This window comes from Ahaetulla prasina, chromosome 2 (genome assembly GCF_028640845.1).
Source record: "Ahaetulla prasina isolate Xishuangbanna chromosome 2, ASM2864084v1, whole genome shotgun sequence".
NCBI lineage: Eukaryota > Metazoa > Chordata > Lepidosauria > Squamata > Colubridae > Ahaetulla > Ahaetulla prasina.
The window spans coordinates 229,556,972-229,576,768 of NC_080540.1; the positions used below are offsets into that span (position 1 = coordinate 229,556,972).

General features: G+C 37.1%; 1 protein-coding gene across 6 annotated transcripts in view; it reads left to right on the forward strand.

Moving 5' to 3' along the window:
• The window catches only part of PIP5K1B (phosphatidylinositol-4-phosphate 5-kinase type 1 beta), a 90,335-nt gene that overhangs the window by 33,320 nt on the left and 37,218 nt on the right, over positions 1 to 19,797 (forward strand). For 5 of the 6 annotated variants that reach the window (XM_058168829.1, XM_058168826.1, XM_058168827.1 and 2 more), the window contains exons 2-4: positions 1,985 to 2,066; positions 4,658 to 4,726; positions 18,722 to 18,852. In XM_058168829.1, coding sequence (XP_058024812.1) covers positions 4,658 to 4,726; positions 18,722 to 18,852 — 200 coding nt within the window. In that variant the 5' untranslated portion in view covers positions 1,985 to 2,066. Of the gene's footprint in view, positions 1 to 1,984; positions 2,067 to 4,657; positions 4,727 to 10,978; positions 11,066 to 18,721; positions 18,853 to 19,797 lie in introns of those variants that run through there. The other variant, XM_058168831.1, reaches the window with a different exon arrangement.

A 19,797-nucleotide genomic window follows, 5' to 3' on the forward strand; every position in this document is an offset into this window, starting at 1 on the left:
TTGGAGTATAGTTTCAGTAGTTAATTAATTGCTCATTATGTATTTCTAATCTATTACAGTGAAAAATAAATAGGATCTTATGTTACCATAAAGACTAGCTAGTATATTATAGCGTATAAAAAAATTGTCTTAATTGTTTAAAAATGCCACAAAGTTGTTTGAAAATGTATTAATTAAATATAAATTATCAGCATTGCATCCTAGGATTACATAAATTAAATGTTACCATAACAAAAAATGCCCAGATACAAGGTTATATGATTATGTGGGATAACTTTTTAAAATATCATTATATTTATAGGAAAAAAATATTGAAAAAAGGATTTATTTTAAAGCAGCCCTGTAATTAAGCATAGTTTTACAAAAGTTGCTTGGCACAAGGCTGAGATGCAGTTCTCAGTCATTGGATCTTTTATTGCCTTCATCTCCTCCTTTTTATGGAGGGTTGGGTGTATTCAGAAACTAGAAGCAGGTTACCATATATACTGTTTTGTGGTTGAAGAGTAGTAAACCTGGCTGCATGAACACCAGTAAATTGCTTATTTTCTCAGTTAATAGAGAAGTGGATAAAAAATATAGAACCGTTTCCATTGTTTTTGCATGCAATCCATTTTCCTATTGGAAGCCAGATCTCAGAAGCTTTATAGGGAAAGCTAGGATTGGAAAACTGATTATAACCCTATCAATCCTCTTTCAAAGCATACGTGGTTTTGCTGTTGTAGTAATATTCTGTATGTGTGTACAATGAACCTACTATGGGAATGAGCTAATTAGCATTATAATTCCTTTTCATGTATCTTTAAGGCAGCCTCACAAAGGTCTACTGAAATAAATTCCCCTTCAATATATTTTAGTAATGTTCTGCAATGTAACATGCGTCTATTGCTTTTCCTGAATGTGTAATGCAGTGGTAGTCAACCTGGTCCCTACCGCCCACTAGTGGGCGTTCCAGCTTTTATGGTGGGCGGTAGGGGTTTTGTCTGATACTGAAGCACTTTTCTTTTTTTTAATTTAATTGACTTTTTAAAAAAAATTCATAGCCTTATTTAAAAACATTTTCATTAGGTTTTCATAAAATTCCCCGTGACAATTTAAATTTCTGAAAATACACTATTTGTATCGCCCTCGCATAAGTTTAGTTCACATTACCTAAGTGAAACTAAATGGCGCTATAGTACAACAGCAAACTAAAGAGCCTTGTCCCAGAATAGCTCGCGCATCTCTCCCCACACCACCCAGCTGTAACAGACAAGCAGAGCTGGTAGCCGGCGCCCTGCCCCAAACCCAATCCACGATGCATGAGAGGCATGCGCAGACAACGATACACGGCACATTACTGTGGGACCAATGGGCGGTTAGAAAATTTTACTACTAACAGAGATACAAAAGTGGGCAGTAAGTATAAAAAGGTTGACTACCCCTGGTGTAATGGGATAGTCCTTGACCTATGACTGTAATAGAGCCTGCTCATTATATGTTGTGATGGTTATAAAACAGGTTGATCATGTGTTTGACACAACTTTATAACTTTTTTCGCAGGCGTCATTAAACTAATGTGTCAGTCATAAGTGCAGACGCTGTGGTCATTAAGCAGATGCCACAATCATATGTATGATCCCGTGTTGGTTTTCAGCAAAAGTCCTAAAATGCGATCATGTGCCTGCAGGACGCTGCAAATGGCTATAAATGTGACCATGTTGCCGAGCACCTGAAGTACAGTTATGTAACCATGGGGGGAGGGGGAATTGGCTATCAGAACTCCAAATCTGGGTCGTAAATCCCCTTTTTCGAGTAGGTTTAAGTCGAGCACCACCTGTAATTAGAATGATCATAAATAATGTACGAATGTAATAACATATAAATGATTGTGTGTATGTGTGTGCGTTTGTGTGTGTAGGGCCCTGCTTTTGTTTCATTGTTATTCTGTATAAAAATAATGTTTTAAATAATTTACCCTGGTTAACAAAGAACTTTTTTTTAACAGTGTCCTGGAAAAATTGACAGCATCAATGAAAGGGCTGATTCCCTCTCTCAACTGCAGGCTGTTTGTAACATAGCTAAGAAAGGTACATGCATTTTAATTTTATTACAACAGTATGTTACTACTTGTTGCTATCATTAAGCCTACAGTAAGAATGGAAAAATAGATTTGTGATTATAGGTAGCCTTTGATTAAATATGTAATTAGAACCAGAATTTCTGTTACAATGTAATGGGAGTGGGGGGGGGATGGGCACAGACAGGGGATTGGCACTGTGGCATCATCTAATTGCAACTCACACTCACTCTACCACTTGGGCTCATGAGGAAAAAAAGCAGCAAGAGTGACTTATGGAGGTGACTTGTGACTTTCCCTGCTGGCTTTCCCATTGACTTTGCATGAGAGAAGTTGGTAGGGAAGGTCTCAAACAGCAATGGTGTGGTCATGGTCTCTCCAACTGTTTAAATGTGAGCCAATTGCCAAGTGCCCAAATTGTAGTCACATGATCATGGAGACACTGCAATGGCCACAACTTCAAGGACCTTTCATAGGTCTTTGGCATTCAGCTCTATTGCAACTTTGAAGAGTCATTAAATAAGTGGTTGCTAATGTATGCAGAATCTGGGCAGTTTCTAAACATCTTGTTTTATGTTCATAAAGTTTAACATAGCTCTTTGGGTGACCAAAAGAGCAGATAAACAATCTTTATAAATAAGAAGGACATGCATTTTGATTAATAACATATTCAACGTAGGCATCAATCTGTTTTCATTTCAAAGCACATTTTCATTTCAAAGAAGAGTTTAGTAGAGGAATATTTATAGCATGAACTGTGAACCTCCATCTTCTAAATGTTGCTTTGCAATCAGTTTGTAAAGCCAGATGAGCTATTTAATGATCTTTCTTACATTAAGATGTTATCTATGAGAGGACATTACGCCTGTTATGTAGTCACTATATCAACTTGCAGGCCCACTCCAGCATTTTAGTGAATGCTTTTTTTTTTTAAGGAGCTGAACATTTTGAATCTAGGATAAAGAAAATGCAGTCATATTCTCTACCGGTTTATCTGTTTATCAAGATTCCCTAGAAGGCTTTTCACTTTGTCTAATGATGATTGAGACATGGCTGGTTGGGACACAGGAGACAGACTTTTCAGAAACCCATACTTACTCCTGTCTTTATCACCTCCTTGCTCTTTGCTTGCCACTGAAATTTTTAAACTTTTTAATTGGTATTTATCTTGATGGATTTACTAATATTTTTCTTTCCCTTTATTTGCTGTTTCATCTTCTGTATCTCTTTTCACTGAACACTGTGCATGTTCTATGCATAAAGAAATAGGAATTACATTAATATCTATTGTTGGTTAGATATAATAAAAAGATTCTGATGTGCTCATGACTTTTTTGCCGATGCTATTGGCATTGGCAGGGAAACACACCAAGCATCCCTCCACAGCTACAGAATGGGGATGATCCAGAGATCTTTTAAGGATCACTGGGAATGTTGCATATAATTTATGTATAAAAACTCATCAGATGTATAGTAGAGGCTAGACACCCATCTGTCTGAGATGTTTTAATTTGAATTCCTGCACAACGTTGAAGGGTCTGATTTGCCTAAAAAGACTATGATTCTATAGTTGTCTTCCACGGGATAAAAATAGATAAATACACAAGGGTATATATATTTGTATAAACTCTGAAGCCAAACAGACCTGAACAGGCCCACAGCTATGGTAGCCATATTAGGTTAGGATTATAATTCATCCATGCAATCCAGGGGGGCCATTCGGGTGAGTGTAGTGATCATAAAATATGATGGCTATCACTTATTATTAAGATAAGATAGAACTATTAGTGAAAATTTTTTGCTTTGTCTTGGGTAAGATTCCTATAAACAATTCTTCCTATAAAGGAACTAAAGGTAGCTCTTTATTATATTCCTTGTGGCTTTGGTTGCTCTGTTGTTGAACTCATTCGTTGAAGAGACATGATTTGACTGTTATTGCTCATGCTTCAGTAATGATCAGATTAGGAATCCATTGCTTGTAGGACTACCCTTGGCACGTATTGGTTTGATTCACCATTAAAGGAACCACATTATTTACTAGCCCTGGCTGTCCTGAGCATATTATCAGCCTGGTATTCAGAGAAGTACATTGCTATTGATTTGTTTCCAGTCTCGTTGAGGATTGATTTTAGTGTTTAAAACTTTAAAGGACTGGGACTAATACATTTGAAGGATTACCTTTTACAACATGAATCTCCCAGCAATTAAAATCTTTATTACAGGCCCCTTTCTTGTTCTCTTAGTTACTATCTTTCGGGCATCAGATGAAGCTTTTCCAGGGTTGTTACTATTGCTGTGCCTTTTAACAGCATTTAGAATATTCTATGATGCTGTGACTATCCAGAGGTAAAATTTAGAAATTAGGGCTCTCCAAATTATCCAGAGAATGGGGAAATAATAACAAAGTCCACAGGTATCAATCTATAAAGCCCACTGTCTGGCATAGTTTAGCGGCACTACCACCTGATTATTGATTTTAGTTGTTGCTTGTACATTGATATGTTATGTTTTATGTCTTATTTAATTTGACTGTTAGCTTTCTGGGAAAGGTGAGTTAGAACACTACAGATAAAACGTATTTCTGCTTTTAAATCTTTTCAGATGCAGACTATAGCGGAAAATGGAGATCCCCCTTCTGAAAAACAAAATGAGGAGAAAACATATAAAAAGGTTTGTAAAGTTTCAAATCCTTTTTGAATGATTCAAAATAATTTCATTTTTAACAGCTTATATAGAGTGCTAGAACGGACACTCTTCTCTTTTGTGCTTTATGGTTCTTTGAACACATGAAAAATATGTTTGGATACATAGAAGATTGTTACTATACAGTTATAGGCCGCAGTTTGCCGGCCACGAATCTTCTGGGACACGAGCCTCAAATCAATGCCTTTCCTCTTGCTTTCTGAAGAAAAAATTAATCACCACAAAACCACTTCTGATTCCTTCCTTTCCACTCCTTCCTATTGGAAAATATTAAGGGTACTGCCAACCTTATTGGCACCAGCTGTTAGGGTGGTGGTGGCTCTTTCTGATCCTGAATGCAGCAAAAAAACCAACAGTGCCAGACCTGCGAGACAGGAAAAGGGAAAAAAATCACCAGGGCAGAATTGTATTTATTTGTATTTGTATAAATTGTATTTAATGAAAATATTGTTTGTTTTATATCTTACCTTTATTATTTTTATCAACAAGTCAAGGCAGAAACATATCTAATACTCCTCCTTCCTCCTATTTCTTCATAACAATAACCTTCTGAGGTGAATTGGGCTAAGAGAGAGTAACTAGCCCAAAGTCACCCAGCTGGCTTTCATGGCCAAGGCAGGACTAGAACTCATGGTCCATTCATTTGTAGCCTGATGCTTTAACCACTAGACCAAACTGGTTCTTATTATTGATGATAATATTAATATTATGAAAGGAATGTCTTTAAGTTGTGGTTTAGATTGGATCTGTCACCTCAAAAGAACATTTTTATTTGGTTTCTGGTCTCCCATCAAATCCCCAAATTCATATCTGGTCTATCTGACCCAAAATAAACCATTAAATTACTGCTATAAATGTTTTGCTTAGAATGTCAGTGCTATCTATTTGAAGTGTTTTAGCCTACAGTTATATTCTAAAAAAGCAATATTCAACCAAAAGCCAAAGTACTTCAAGGAGCTACATCATAACAATAATTAAAATTTTACTTTAGAGCAGCGCTGAAGAAATACAATACAAAGCACTGGTCTATGTCTATCTTAAATGGATGACTACATTAAATAACATTAACAACATAATAATGTTAATTAGAAAGAGAATTCCATAGTTGCCATATATTATATGTATAAAGAGATGAATCAAAACATCATTAGAAAAAACATATGGCTCTTAGGCACCAAAAATAGCCTTAAATGGTGTAGTCATGTCATGTGATATAATTACAATTGTAAAATGTGTTCTATTATAAGAACAAAAAGGCAAATTAAGCATATAAATCAGTACACGTGGTTTAAATCTCAAAATAGTGGTCCACAAGACCCCTAATGGTGAAGTACTTGGTCAAATATAGAAAAAATATCTTTCTATAACATGATAATAATTGATGAAGAATGAGTGTTCTTCTATTCTTATGACTGATTGATTGATTTGATTGATTGATCAAATTTATATGGCTGTCCATCTTATCCAGGCAACTCTGGATGGTACATGATAATAAATAAAAATATAAAAACAGTGTATTCAAATTTTAAAAACCCTGTTAAAAATATAGTAAAAAACCAAAAGACAATCAAAGCAGAGGGAGAATAAGAAATGGCCCCCTCAACAATGGTCAAGGGTCAAGTTCCATAGGAGCCCCAGGCTTAGTCTCATAATCAGGTCTTGAGGGCCTTTTGGAATGTGGCCAATTTAATTTCGGGTGGCGGGAATGTTCCATAAGGGAGACACCACAGCAAAGAAGGCACATCTCCCTGGGATCCACCAAATGTAGATCCCTGGTCAGTGGTATCCAAAGCATGCCTTCTCTGCCAGATCTGACGGGGCAAGCTGACGGTAAGTGGGGAAAGATAGCCTGGTTCCTCAGATAGCCTGGTCCCACTCCATGAAGGGTTTTAAAGGTTAAAACCAGCAACTTGAATTGGATACAGAAGCAAATAGGCAAGCAATGCAGCTCTTGGATAGAGGGGTAACATGTGCTGTTCCAGGAGCATGCATTACTGCCCATGTCACCATATTCTGTACCAGTTGAAGTTTCTGGATTCTCTTCAAGGTCATCCCCTTGTAGAGTGCATTGCAGTAATCCAATTTGGAGGTGATTATGGCATGAATGATTTGTAAACAGAACCTGTTGATTCAAGAACAGGCGCACATGGCACACAAGACAAAACTGTGCAAAGGCCCTCCTAGCCATGACTGCCATCTACTCATCAAGTAGAAGCTATGAATCTAGGAGAATCCCAAGATTCACAAGGTTGCACACATAGTGCAACCACATCCTGCATTAAACAAGGCATAGTGCTGGAGTCAAAGGGCCTGAAAAACCAAAGCCACTGGGTTTTGCTGAAACCTGTTGTTCCCCATCCAGACCGTCACTGCCTCCAGCCACCAGGATAAGATGGTCATGGCTTCAATTTAATTTGCTAAAGGTAGAAATGTAAAACTGAATATCATTAGCATACTGATGGTACTTCACCCCATGGTGATGGATAAGCTCATCCAGAAGCCTCATGTAGATGAAAGGAGAAAGTATCAAACCCCCTGTAGCACCTCACTTAGGCTGAGAGTAGGACTTCTCCCATCATGAATGACTGGAATAGAATCTTAAGAAGGAGGCGAGCCAACACAATGTTGATCATGGTCAATGGTATTGACAGCTGCCAAGAGGTCAAATACAGCAAAGATAGATATACTGCTCCTATCTAGGTCATCTATAACCATGACCAATCCTGTTTCTGCCCCATACCTGGGTGTGACTTCCAGCTGGAAAGTATCTAGATAATATGCTTTCTTGAAGGCCTTCTGAAGCTGCTCTTTCACTATATGAAATAGTGGATAAAAATTGTCCAGTATAGTGGGATCCAGCAGTGACTTTTGTAGCATCAGGCTCATTTTGCAACTATAAAAAGAAGCAATATCATTTTCCATTGTTATCATGCTAGTTTTGTAGCCACAGGTGTACAATTCAACAGCACATAAGTACTTGCAAGATTTACTATATAATATAATGTAAAATTATAATATTCCAAAACAAATTTAATATATGAAATTATTTAAATCCAAACAACAGCTGCCTTGATATATGACCACATGACATCAACCCAATTTTCCATGTTTAATACCTATCCAAAAATTTGCATAGTATTCAGTACATTGCAAAATATTTTAACTATAATTTTAAATTTCAAGAAATAAGTCCTTTATCTGCCAAAACAATTGTTATTGATATTTTTCTTTCAGAGATTTCAACTCAGTCTATGTCTCTCTATATTTAAATATTTAATTTGATATATTCTAGAAATCATTAATAAATTGCTATTATTGTTCTAAAGACTAGTTTTAATCCTCTAGTACTAGAAGGGATACTAACATTACATATTTTTATCTTATGGAGTATACCTAAATTTTTTAAAAAAAATTAAACTGTTTAAAAGTGCACATTTTGCATATTTTTTCAATGAACAACTTTTCTGCACATGGAAACACAACACATAAAGGGCAACATTATGTTGCAACCCATGTTTAGCTTCTCTATAGCAAAGAATTTAAAATGACAGTAACCATAACCCAAGAACAAACTAATAAGTAGTTAACTGGTCCTCAGTCATTCCCATTCATCTTATTTCAGTTCAGCCAATATCAGTGGGGTTGAAATCTGTTTCTCTAATTATATTAGAGAACATATTTTCTATATCATTGTGACATGGAGAATTTTTTGAAAACAAATCTCAATACAGTAGAACCTCTGGTCACGACCATAATTTGTTCCATAACTTTGACCCAAACCTAATTTTGGAAATTTGGCGCTTACAAAAAAAATGGCACGGAAGGGGAAATCGGCCGCAGGGGGAAATAATTGTGAATTTTTTGGTCGGAATCTGATATGGTTGTGGTCAGAAGCATTTGTGACCGGAGATTCTACTGAATATTGGAATATTTGAAACAACATGGGATAAAATAATTATTTCATCCTATGTTGTTTCAAGTATTCCAATATTGTTTTTTAAGTTTCAGTTGTTCAAGAATATTTTATTATAAGCTCAGATAATTTATTACATTCTGTCCTCCAAATCTAAAATTGTGCTCTCCTCCATTGATTTGTTCACATTTGTTCCCGATTAGTAACTATTCTAAGCTTCTTGAATGATTTGGCTCTCCTAATTCTATCATAATCTTGAGGCAGCAGTTCATGTCTAACAATGTATATAAATACAGAATAAAATATCAATTAAAAAACTTATTCTACACAGCCAAATAATTAAAAAAGAACAATATAAATAATAAAACCCATTAAAACCAATATAAATTTAAAATCTAGTCCAGTCCTGCGCAGATGAATAGATATGTTTTAAGCTCACGGCGGAAGGTTCGGAGATCCGGAAGTTGACGAAGTCCTGGGGGGAGTTCGTTCCAGAGGGTGGGAGCCCCTACAGAGAAGGCCCTTCCCCTGGCTGTCGCCAAACGACAAACGACACTGTCTAGCAGACGGCACCCTGAGGAGTCCCTCTCTGTGAGAGCGCACGGGTCGGTGAGAGGTATTCGGTAGCAGCAGGCGGTCCCGTAAGTAGCCCGGCCCTATTTAGAATAGAATAGAATAGAATAGAATTTTTATTGGCCAAGTGTGATTGGACACACAAGGAATTTGTCTTGGTGCATAAGCTCTCAGTGTACGTAAAAGAAAAGATACGTTCATCAAGGTACAATATTTACAACACAATTGATGGTCAATATATCAATATAAATTATAAGGATTGCCAGCAACAAGTTATAGTCATACAGTCATAAATGGAAAGAGATTGGTGATGGGAACTATGAGAAGATTAATAGTAGTGCAGATTCAGTAAATAGTTTGACAGTGTTGATGGAATTATTTGTTTAGCAGAGTGATGGCCTTCGGGGAAAAACTGTTCTTGTGTCTAGTTGTTCTGGTGTGCAGTGCTCTATAGCGTCGTTTTGAGGGTAGTAGTTGAAACAGTTTATGTCCAGGATGCGAGGAGTCTGTAAATATTTTCACGGCCCTCTTCTTGATTCGTGCAGTATACAGGTCCTCAATGGAAGGCAGGTTGGTAGCAATTATTTTTTCTGCAGTTCTAATTATCCTCTGAAGTCTGTGTTTTTCTTGTTGGGTTGCAGAACCGAACCAGACAGTTATAGAAGTACAAATTACAGACTCAGTTTCAGTTGTTCAAGAATATTTTATTATAAGCTCAAATAATTTATTACATTCTGTCCTCCAAATCTAAAATTGTGCTCTCCTCCATTGATTTGTTCACATTTGTTCCCGATTAGTAACTATTCTAAGCTAAGATTTGGCTCTCCTAATTCTATCATAGTCTTGAGGCAGCAGTTCATGTCTAATGATGAATATTTTTGGCTTACTGTTAATTTAAAGGTGAAAGCCATTTCTAGGCTTGAGAGAATGAAGTCTTCTTCTGAAGAGAGCTCTCTTTCATTACTGCTAAACTTGCACTATTGCAGCATACCCCACAGTTCAGCAAATACGATGCAGTTGCGCACTCTTGTATGGAAGCTAATATTTGTTTAATCAAGTCTGTGTTTACTCTGTAAAGTTTAAGGTGGTTAGGAAGAGGTAATTACTTGGAAGCTGGAGTTCTGTAAACTAAAACTAATGTACTGAGCCAGTTTGTAGATTGTTTTCTAGAAAACCTGTAGGGAAAACCCCTCTGAATAATTAGGAAAGAAATTGATCTTAGCTCTTTTTCCCCCAGATTTTCTTTTCAATCCTCAAAAAGAATTTTTGACCTAATTTTTCTGGGCTTCTGTCCCCAGAGTTATATTAATGAATATGCAGGCTTCTGAACTTTGAAGTGAAATATGCATCTGAATTTTCACCTTTAAAAACAGCTGACTAATTTTAAAGTGAGTTGGAATATCAGATGCAAACCTAAGAGACAGAACAGTTTGGTTCACACGAAATTTTGAGCACACGTAAATCTCTTACTTTTTCTTTTCTGTGCTTTAAAGTTATTGTAATTGGGTTTTTTTCATGATTGCAATAAATTACTTGCTTAAAATATACAAAATAAATGGCATTAAAGAATGAAGATTCCTCAATCTTGTTTTATAAAACTAATACTTTTACATCTATTTTAAGATTATTCCTTTTTCTTAAATGAGCCATTCTCAGCTATAACACTTTCTAAGTTGTTGCTTATGCTTTAGCATTGTTCTTTTTGATTTATATAAAATTTATTCATTCTGTAGTAATACTCACGAGAGTAACTGCATCATTTACAGAGGCTTTGTTCTATTTTGAGAAGACTTGATGTATGAAAACAGGAAGGACTCATGGTACTTTTTAATTTTTGATTTACATTTAGTCATCCATAAAATAAAGCATAATTATACAAAAACACATGAAATCTTTTAGCATTTTCCATGCACTGTACTTTAGGAATAATAACAGCCACCGCTCATTTTGTTAACGGATGCAGTTTATTGATTTGGGAAAGTCAATCTAAATCCATCGAGTACAAGATGATCGTTTTTAAATTAAAATTTTATTTATTTGTTCAAGACATTTGTATAGCTGCCTATCTTAAACCCAATTCTGGGTGATTTACAATCCAGAATTTAAAAAATCTGTACACAACAAAATCCAGAAACAATAAACAATTGTTAAACCTTCCTATAAATTTATCTCAATAATTTAAGACATGATCCTTTGAAATAAGTTTGTCTAATAAGATACAGTACCCTCTGCATGTTACTAAAGATTTAAGGGGAGGATTTTTCTAAAATATAAACTCAATGTAGAAGAACCTGGCTTGTCTTCTTGGTTTTTTTTGTTACCTTATGAATAATAAAAGATGAAATGTCCACTAACATTTATGACTTCCTGTCATAAATAATGCTTACCATCCTTAATAATCACATTGTGAAGCTTGTTTACAATTTCATAATTGAGACACTGTTCTGTAATTTCCCAACCACAGATAAGCCAACTCTGGAAATTTTAACCAGAATACTATGGGAAAAGATGTACTAACTGCAGAGAAGCTGACCTGGATTTTTCATGATATTTTGATTTAAATTTTGAGGATCTGTGGATGGGCTACATGCAAATATTTATTGCAAATACAGGAACTTTTGAAAAGTATTACTGTATCAATATACATGTATTATATTAATAAAATCATAGAGAAACCTATCCATGGATAAGTTGAACCTCTTTTTTTGGCGGGGGTGGGGGAGTGCATGTGCATGTTGGGACCAAAAATTCTTGGCTTATCCATGGTATGGTATTTCCAAACTGAATTAACTTCTCTGGTCTATCACACCAAGTTATGTAACTTTGGTTAAATGGTTTGCACAAAAATTATTATCATCATGATATCTAGTTTGCATACATGTTCCATCGCAGGTGAATGAAATTGCAAAGATTTATACATCTTTAGAAAAGGAAGTAAGATTGTATGATCTGCCTATCTATATAAAACAAATCTTTGGAGGCAAATCCTCTATTGCCACATATGGTGGTATCTTTTTTGTTCAAATTAGAGATGTAGGATATTTGTCTAATTAATTCAAGAATTAATTTGTTTTGGCTCCTCTTATTTGACTCTTTGTTTTCTTTGACTGCTAATTGGTTTCAGAGAAAGAAGCTTTAGGCTCCAAGCTGGTCTGGATTTTATGATAAAAATCCAGACTAGAAATGATACTGATTTCAGTAAAAAATGCTGACACATCTTGGACTAGAATTTCAGGAGTTGACACACATGTAGGAAGTCTTTAATTGATATTGTTTCAAAGGTCACACAAGGGTTACTTATATTTAGGATGATAAGCAAGCATACATTTGAGGATTAATTCCTTACTTTATTTCCAGTTTTGCTTCTATATTTTTAGATAGAAATAGTTTGCAAGTTCAGATTCAGTAGTCACTGATTTCTATAATTAAAAGACAAATGGCCCCACTTACTCTTACACCTAACTACTCTTTTGTTGCTTCATTAGATGAACAAAACTCTTACGCATTTTATGCAACCATCTACAATCTACTTAAGGTGTCTTTGTAATTTATTGTAAGAATGCAGAGATACTTGCTTATTTCATTAAGAGTGGATCCTTTTTTCCACTTAGTATAACCATTGAATAAAAACATGTTTGAGTTGATACTATGGAGGTTCTTACACAAATGGAGCAAAGTGTGTCGATTTGAACAAAATGGAAGGAGTGTAATTCAATAGAACCATGATGGCGAACCTATGACACGGATGCTACAGGTGGCACGTAGAGCCATCTTTTAGGCCACGCGAGTCGATGCCCAGGTCAGCTCCCCCACGCATGCCTGTGCGTCTCCTGCTGGCCAGCTGATTTTTGGATCTCTACTGGGAGACGCACACACGGAGGGGTAGGGGGGATCACGCACGCATGCGTGGGGGGTGCAGCACCCCCCCATTCCCCATTTTTGGTTCCAGGAGGCTTCAGGGAGGCCTGCTAGCACCAAAACGGGGGTCACGCATGCATGCAGGGGAGCGTTGGGGGATCACATGCGCATGCATGGGGGGCAGAGCCTGCAGGAGGCATTACATTATCGGTGTCGGCATGTGTGCGCATGCTGTCGTGCGCGCGCGCTTTCAGCACCTTAGGAAAAAAGGTTTGGCATCACTGCAATAGAATGTATTGTCTATTTCATATCATCATGCCATTCACAGGCTAAGATTGTGTGATTTATAAAATTGGACAATACAATTTTTAAAAATCTACCCTGCCACTTGAAATACTGAATCTCATCAATTAAGTCTCTGCAACCAGGATATAATAGAAGCCTTAAGCAGCAGTTGATAGTTTAAAACAGGGGTCCTCAAACTTTTTAAACAGGGGGCCGATTCACAGCCCCTCAGCTGGACTGGCTGGGTGGGCATGGCTGGGTGGGCATGTGACTGGGTGGGCATGGCCAGTTTAACAGTCCATTTTTTTGCCTTTCTCCTTCCTAAGCTTCTCTTTAAATTGTTTTCAAAGACTTTTAATTTAAAGCAGTATTTTACAAGTGCAGAGCTGCTTTTCAAGGCTGCTTTTCAAGGCAGAGCTGCTTTTCAAGGCAAGATCACCCCTCAGCTGGCCTTCCAGCTGGTTTGCTGGAAGATAAGGCCCATGGTGAACGGTGGGGCTTAATCACACTACTCTGTGGGCCGGATACTTTGCATTGGTGGGCTGTATCCGGACCGCGGGCTGTAGTTTGATGATGCCTGGCTTAAAACATCTGCCTTTTGTGTCTCATAAAAATTCAATAAAATCAGACTAGACTATGAGAAAAAGACAAGAAAATGCCTAGTCCTTTCATTTGGGTTTCTGACTGTTTGTTTCTAGAGTTTATGACTCCAGGCTGCCAGAAGTCCTTTATAATCTAATTAAGTGTATAATTTTAATTTTGTTGGCTGTAGGTGGAGAAGACACTGCCAGATGCTTGCCATATTAGCTTCAAAAATTTATAATAAAACCAGATTGATTCTATATTAGTCTGAATAGTTAGACTACTGAAGAACATATGTATTCATCTAGTAAATAACATATTTGTAATCTGTCTATCATTGAGAGCTTTCTATAAATATAGATTTATAGAAAGCTCTCAATGGTTGTTGTTGTTAGTTGCGAAGTCGTGTCTGACCCATCGCGATCCCATGGACAACGTTCCTCCAGGCCTTCCTGTCCTCTACCATCCTCTGGAGTCCATTTAAACTCATGCCTACTGCTTCAGAGACTCCATCCAGCCACCTCGTTCTCTGTCGTCCCATTCTTCTTTTGCCCTCAATCTTTCCCAGCATTAGGCTCTTCTCCAGTGAGTCCTGCCTTCTCATTAGGTGGCCAAAGTATTTCAGTTTCATCTTCAGGATCTGGCCTTCTAAAGAGAAGTCAGGGTTCTAAAGAGAAGTCAGAAGTCACTCCTCTAGGACTGACTTGTTTGTTCACTTTGCAGTCCAAGGGACTCGCAGGAGTCTTCTCCAGCACCAGAGTTCAAAGGCCTCAATTCTTTGGCACTCAGCCTTTCTTATGGTCCAACCTTCACAGCCATACATTGCAACTGGGAAAACCATAGCCTTGACTATACGCACTTTTGTTGGCAGGGTGATGTCTCTGCTTTTTAGTACGCTGTCTAGATTTGCCATAGCTTTCCTCCCCAGGAACAAGCGTCTTTTAATTTCTTGGCTGCAGTCCCCATCTGCGGTGATCTTGGAGCCCAGGAAAATAAAATCTGTCACTACCTCCATTTCTTCCCCATCTATCTGCCAGGAATTGAGAGGGCCGGATGCCATGATTTTAGTTTTCTTTATGTTGAGTTTCAAGCCAACTTTTGCACTTTGCTCCTTCACCCGCATCAAGAGGCTCTTTAGTTCCTCTTCGCTTTCTGCCATTAGAGTGGTATCATCTGCATATCTGAGGTTGTTGATATTTCTCCCGGCAATCTTAATTCCAATTTTTGATTCATCTAGCCCCGCCTTTCTCATGATGTGCTCTGCATATAAGTTAAATAGGCAGGGTGATAGTATACAGCCTTGCCGGACTCCTTTCCCAATTTTGAACCAATCAGTGGTTCTGTGTCCAGTTTTCACTGTTGCTTCTTGACCCACATACAGGTTTCTCAAGAGACAAATGAGATGGTCTGGTACTCCCATCTCTTTAAGAACTTGCCACAATTTGTTGTGATCTACACAATCAAAGGCTTTAGCATAGTCAATGAAGCAGAAGTAGATGTTTTTCTGGAACTCCCTAGCTTTCTCCATGATTCAGCGTATGTTGGCAATTTGATCTCTAGTTCCTCTGTCTCTACGAAATCCTGCCTGTACTTCTGGTAGTTCTCGATCCACATACTGCTGGAGTCTAGCTTGTAGGATTTTAAGCATAACCTTACTAGCATGTGAAATGATTGCAATGGTGCAATAGTTTGAACAGTCTTTGGCATTGCCTTTCTTTGGAATTGGAATGTAAACTGACCTTTTCCAATCCTGTGGCCATTGTTGAATTTTCCAAATTTGCTGGCAAATTGGGTGTAGCATTTTTACTGCGTCGTCTTTTAAGATTTTGAATAGCTCAGCTGGAATACTGTCTCCTCCACTAGCTTTGTTGTTGCTCCATTTGACTTCACATTCTAGGATGTCTGGCTCAAGGTCAGTGATGACCCCATTGTGGTTATCAGGAATGTTAAGCTCATTTTTGTATAGTTCTTCTGTGTAATTTTGCCACCTCTTCTTAAGCTCTTCTGCCTCTGTTAGGTCCCTGCCAGTTTGGTCCTTTATCATGCCCATTTTTGCATGAAACGTTCCCTTCATATCTCCAATTTTCTTGAATAGATCTCTGGTCCTCCCTATTCTATTGTTTTCTTCTATTTCTTTGCACTGTTCATTTAAGAATGCATTCTTATCTCTTCTAGCTATTCTCTGGAATTCTGCATTCAACTGGGTGTATCTTTCTCTTTCTCCCTTGCCTTTCGCTTCCTTTCTTTCTTCAGCTATTTGCAGAGCTTCCTCAGACAGCCATTTTGCTTTCTTGCATTTCTTTTTCTTTGGAATGGTTTTAGTTGCTACCTCATATACAATGTTGCGAACCTCCGTCCATAATTCATCAGGCACTCTGTCTATCAGATATAATTCCTTATAGGGATATGATTTAGTTCATACCTGAGTGGCCTGGTGCTTTTCCCTACTTTCTTTAGTTTAAGCCTAAATTTTGCAAGAAGAAGCTCATGATCTGAGCTACAGTCAGCTCCTGGTCTTGTTTTTACTGACTGTATAGAGCTTCTCCATCTTTGGCTGCAGAGCACATTTCTGTGTTGACCATCTGGTGATGTCCGTGTATAGAGTCGTCTCTTAGGTTGTTGGAAAAGAGTGTTTGCTATGACCATCGTATTATCTTGACAGAATTCTATCAGCCTGTGTCCTGCTTCATTTTGTACTCCAAGGCCATACTTGCCTGTTATTCTGGTTATCTTTTGGCTTCCTACTTTAGCATTCCAATCTCCCATGATGATAAGGACATCATTTTTTGGTGTTAATTCTATCAGGTGCTGTAGGGTTTCATAGAACCAGTCAATTTCATCTTCTTCAGCACCAATGGTTGGGGCATAGACTTGAACTACTGTGATATTGAATGGTTTGCCTTGGATTCGAACTGAGATCATTCTGTCATTTAGGGGGTTGTATCCCAGTATTGCTTTTCCTACTCTATTGATTATGAAGGCTACTCCATTTCTTCTGAGGGATTCTTGCCCACAGTCGTATACCTGATAGTCATCTGAATTAAATTCGCTCATTCCTGTCCACGTTAGTTCGCTGATTCCTAAGATGTCGATGTTCAGTCTTGTCATCTTTTGTTTGACCACGTCCAGCTTGCCTTGATTCATGGATCTTACATTCCAGGTTCCTATAGAAAAAAAATCTTTACAGCTTCGGACTTTCCTTCACCACCAGATACATCCACAGCTGAGCGTCCTTTCGGCTTTGGCCCAGTCGCTTCATTCTTTCTGGTACTACTAGTACTAGCCCTCCACTCTTCCCCAGTAGCATATTGGACACCTTCCGACCTGAGGGGCTTATCTACCGGCATCATATCTTTTTTCCTTTTTGTACTGTCCATGAGGTTTTCATGGCAAAGATACTAGAGTGGGTTGCTATTTCCTTCTCCATTGGATTATGTTTTGTCAGAACTCTCTGCTATGACCTGTCCATCTTGGGTGTCCCTGCATGGCATAGCTCAGTAGTATACAGTAGCTACGCTCAATGAAGCTATGCCACAACAAGGCAGTAATCCATGAAGGGGTCTCAATGGTATATATTGGTATATTTATGGTAATATTTATATAAATATTTTTTCAGAAGTCCCAAAGGTGCTTTTTCAAAATGCAACTGGACTTTCTACCAGAAAGTCTAGGTGCCTCTTGAAAAAGCACTTTTGGGACAACCATGACTTGGATGGCTGAGAATCTCCATAGATATTTTTTCAGAAGAATTCTGCCTTCTCTCTCTTTTTTAAAAGCTATCATCATCACATTCTTAATAGCATCACAGTTTGAAAATCAGACTTTAAAAAAATCGCCTTTTAAAAACAAATTTTATATATTGATTTTCCTATATATTGATTTTTTTTTACTCACAGAAACACAATAACTGGCTGTTTTTCTTTTCCCCTGAGGGTCTCCTTTCCTGGCCCATTAACTACAATGTTCAATTGGTCCCTCTGTACAGTTTCACTGTAGCATTTTAGCCCAGGAAGTATTTACTTTCTTTACCAGTTATCCAGCCATTATAGTTGTGGTAATAATTGGCTTATAAAGAGCACAGTGATGCCCTATCAGTTGATTCTTTCCATTAGAAACTTGAGTTCATTCTTCTGCCTTGCCCATTCCTCTGTGGCTGCATAACATCATGGCTGTGAGCATCTTCCTAAACTACAGGCTCTGAGCTCCCTGCAAATGGGCAAGAAAAGGGAGAAAGGGAACAAAAAGGAAAGTGGAGGAAGAAGTTAGGAGCATGATAATTGGAAAAATGAGGTTCTCCTTTTTTGCTTTTTTTCATCTCCTGCTTAAATTATATAATGATTTATGGGAGCTGTTAGAATTCCAGAGCACACGGAAGATTTCCAGAGTTCTTCCTTTCTGTTGTAGACCATCTGCTGTGAAAAGGGAGAGTGCAGGCAGAGGAATGCTCATTTTTGCCCCCCCTCACTACTAGGCAGCTTTTGAGGTAGGAACTTTCTTTTCATACAGTATGTGACCTATGAGTTTCAAATAATGCATTTTTAATCTTTCTGGTAGATTTGTATAATGTACTGAGATAATTTGTCTCAAAATCTGAGAAATGCTCTTGGAGGAATCAACTTGTTTTTTAGGTAGAGGAAGCCAGGACTTTGAAATATTCTTAGAGATGTAGAAGATTACCTCCCCCCTCCAAAAAACAACAACATGTGTTTTAAGATGACAATTTTAAACATAATGTATATTTGTTTTTTCAGACTGCATCTTCAGCTATCAAAGGTGCCATACAATTGGGAATAGGATACACAGTGGGCAACCTTACATCTAAACCAGATAGAGATGTACTTATGCAAGATTTCTATGTAGTCGAAAGTGTATTTCTTCCCAGGTAAAGGATGAGTTAATTATTTCTTATTTCCCTGAATATTATTTACCAGATTTGCTGATTAATTCTAGTGATAACCAGTCTTCCTTACAAATTGTTAATACCTGTTTCTTGTACTCACCTCACTTTAAAACACAATCAAAAGAAAACCTGTGAGATTTGGTTGAAATTCCCCTGGGCCTATATAGAATCTTTGTATGGTCCATTTGAACAATTTTGTATTATTTTGTTAGGAATTGCTCACATCCAGAATAAATTGAAATTTATTCTTAAACTTTAGATTGTGTTATGCATTAATTCCAGACAAGGCTATTTTATGAGTATTCTATTTATAATAATTGATAAAAGAATTTAAGTCATTCACAATTAAAATATAATCTGAGAAATAAGTTTTTTTTATCTGACAAGTTTATCACACTGATATTATATGTATGCATGTAGAGTTTCATCCTTACTTTTCTAAATAGTCAGAATTTGAATAGGAAGAGTTCTGGAGGATATTAAAGGAGAGCAGAAAATAAACAGTTTCAATACTGTCTTATTATATTTGAGGGAAATGATGGGTGTTTATGATGTGAAGTATCTAATGAAAAGATAACAAAATGATATTTTTCTAAAGTCTATACAAACCCAAATTTCTAATCAGTTCTTCATGTATTTAAGGAAGCTCTATCTCGGTGCATACTTGTGGAGAGTACATTATTACACATTATTTAGATTTTTCAATTAACATGTTAATACTAAAAACTGCTTGTTATTATTTATAATAACAAATAAAATGTAATGAAGGTTTCAATTAAATGCCATATAACAATATAGATATTTAGCACATTAACTGATAGTCATTATAACATAAGAACATGGCTTAATACACTACGTAATATGTTTTTAAGTGATTGCTCTTCTTCATAGAGGAGTGATGCAGATTACTTCAGAAATTGATTTTAT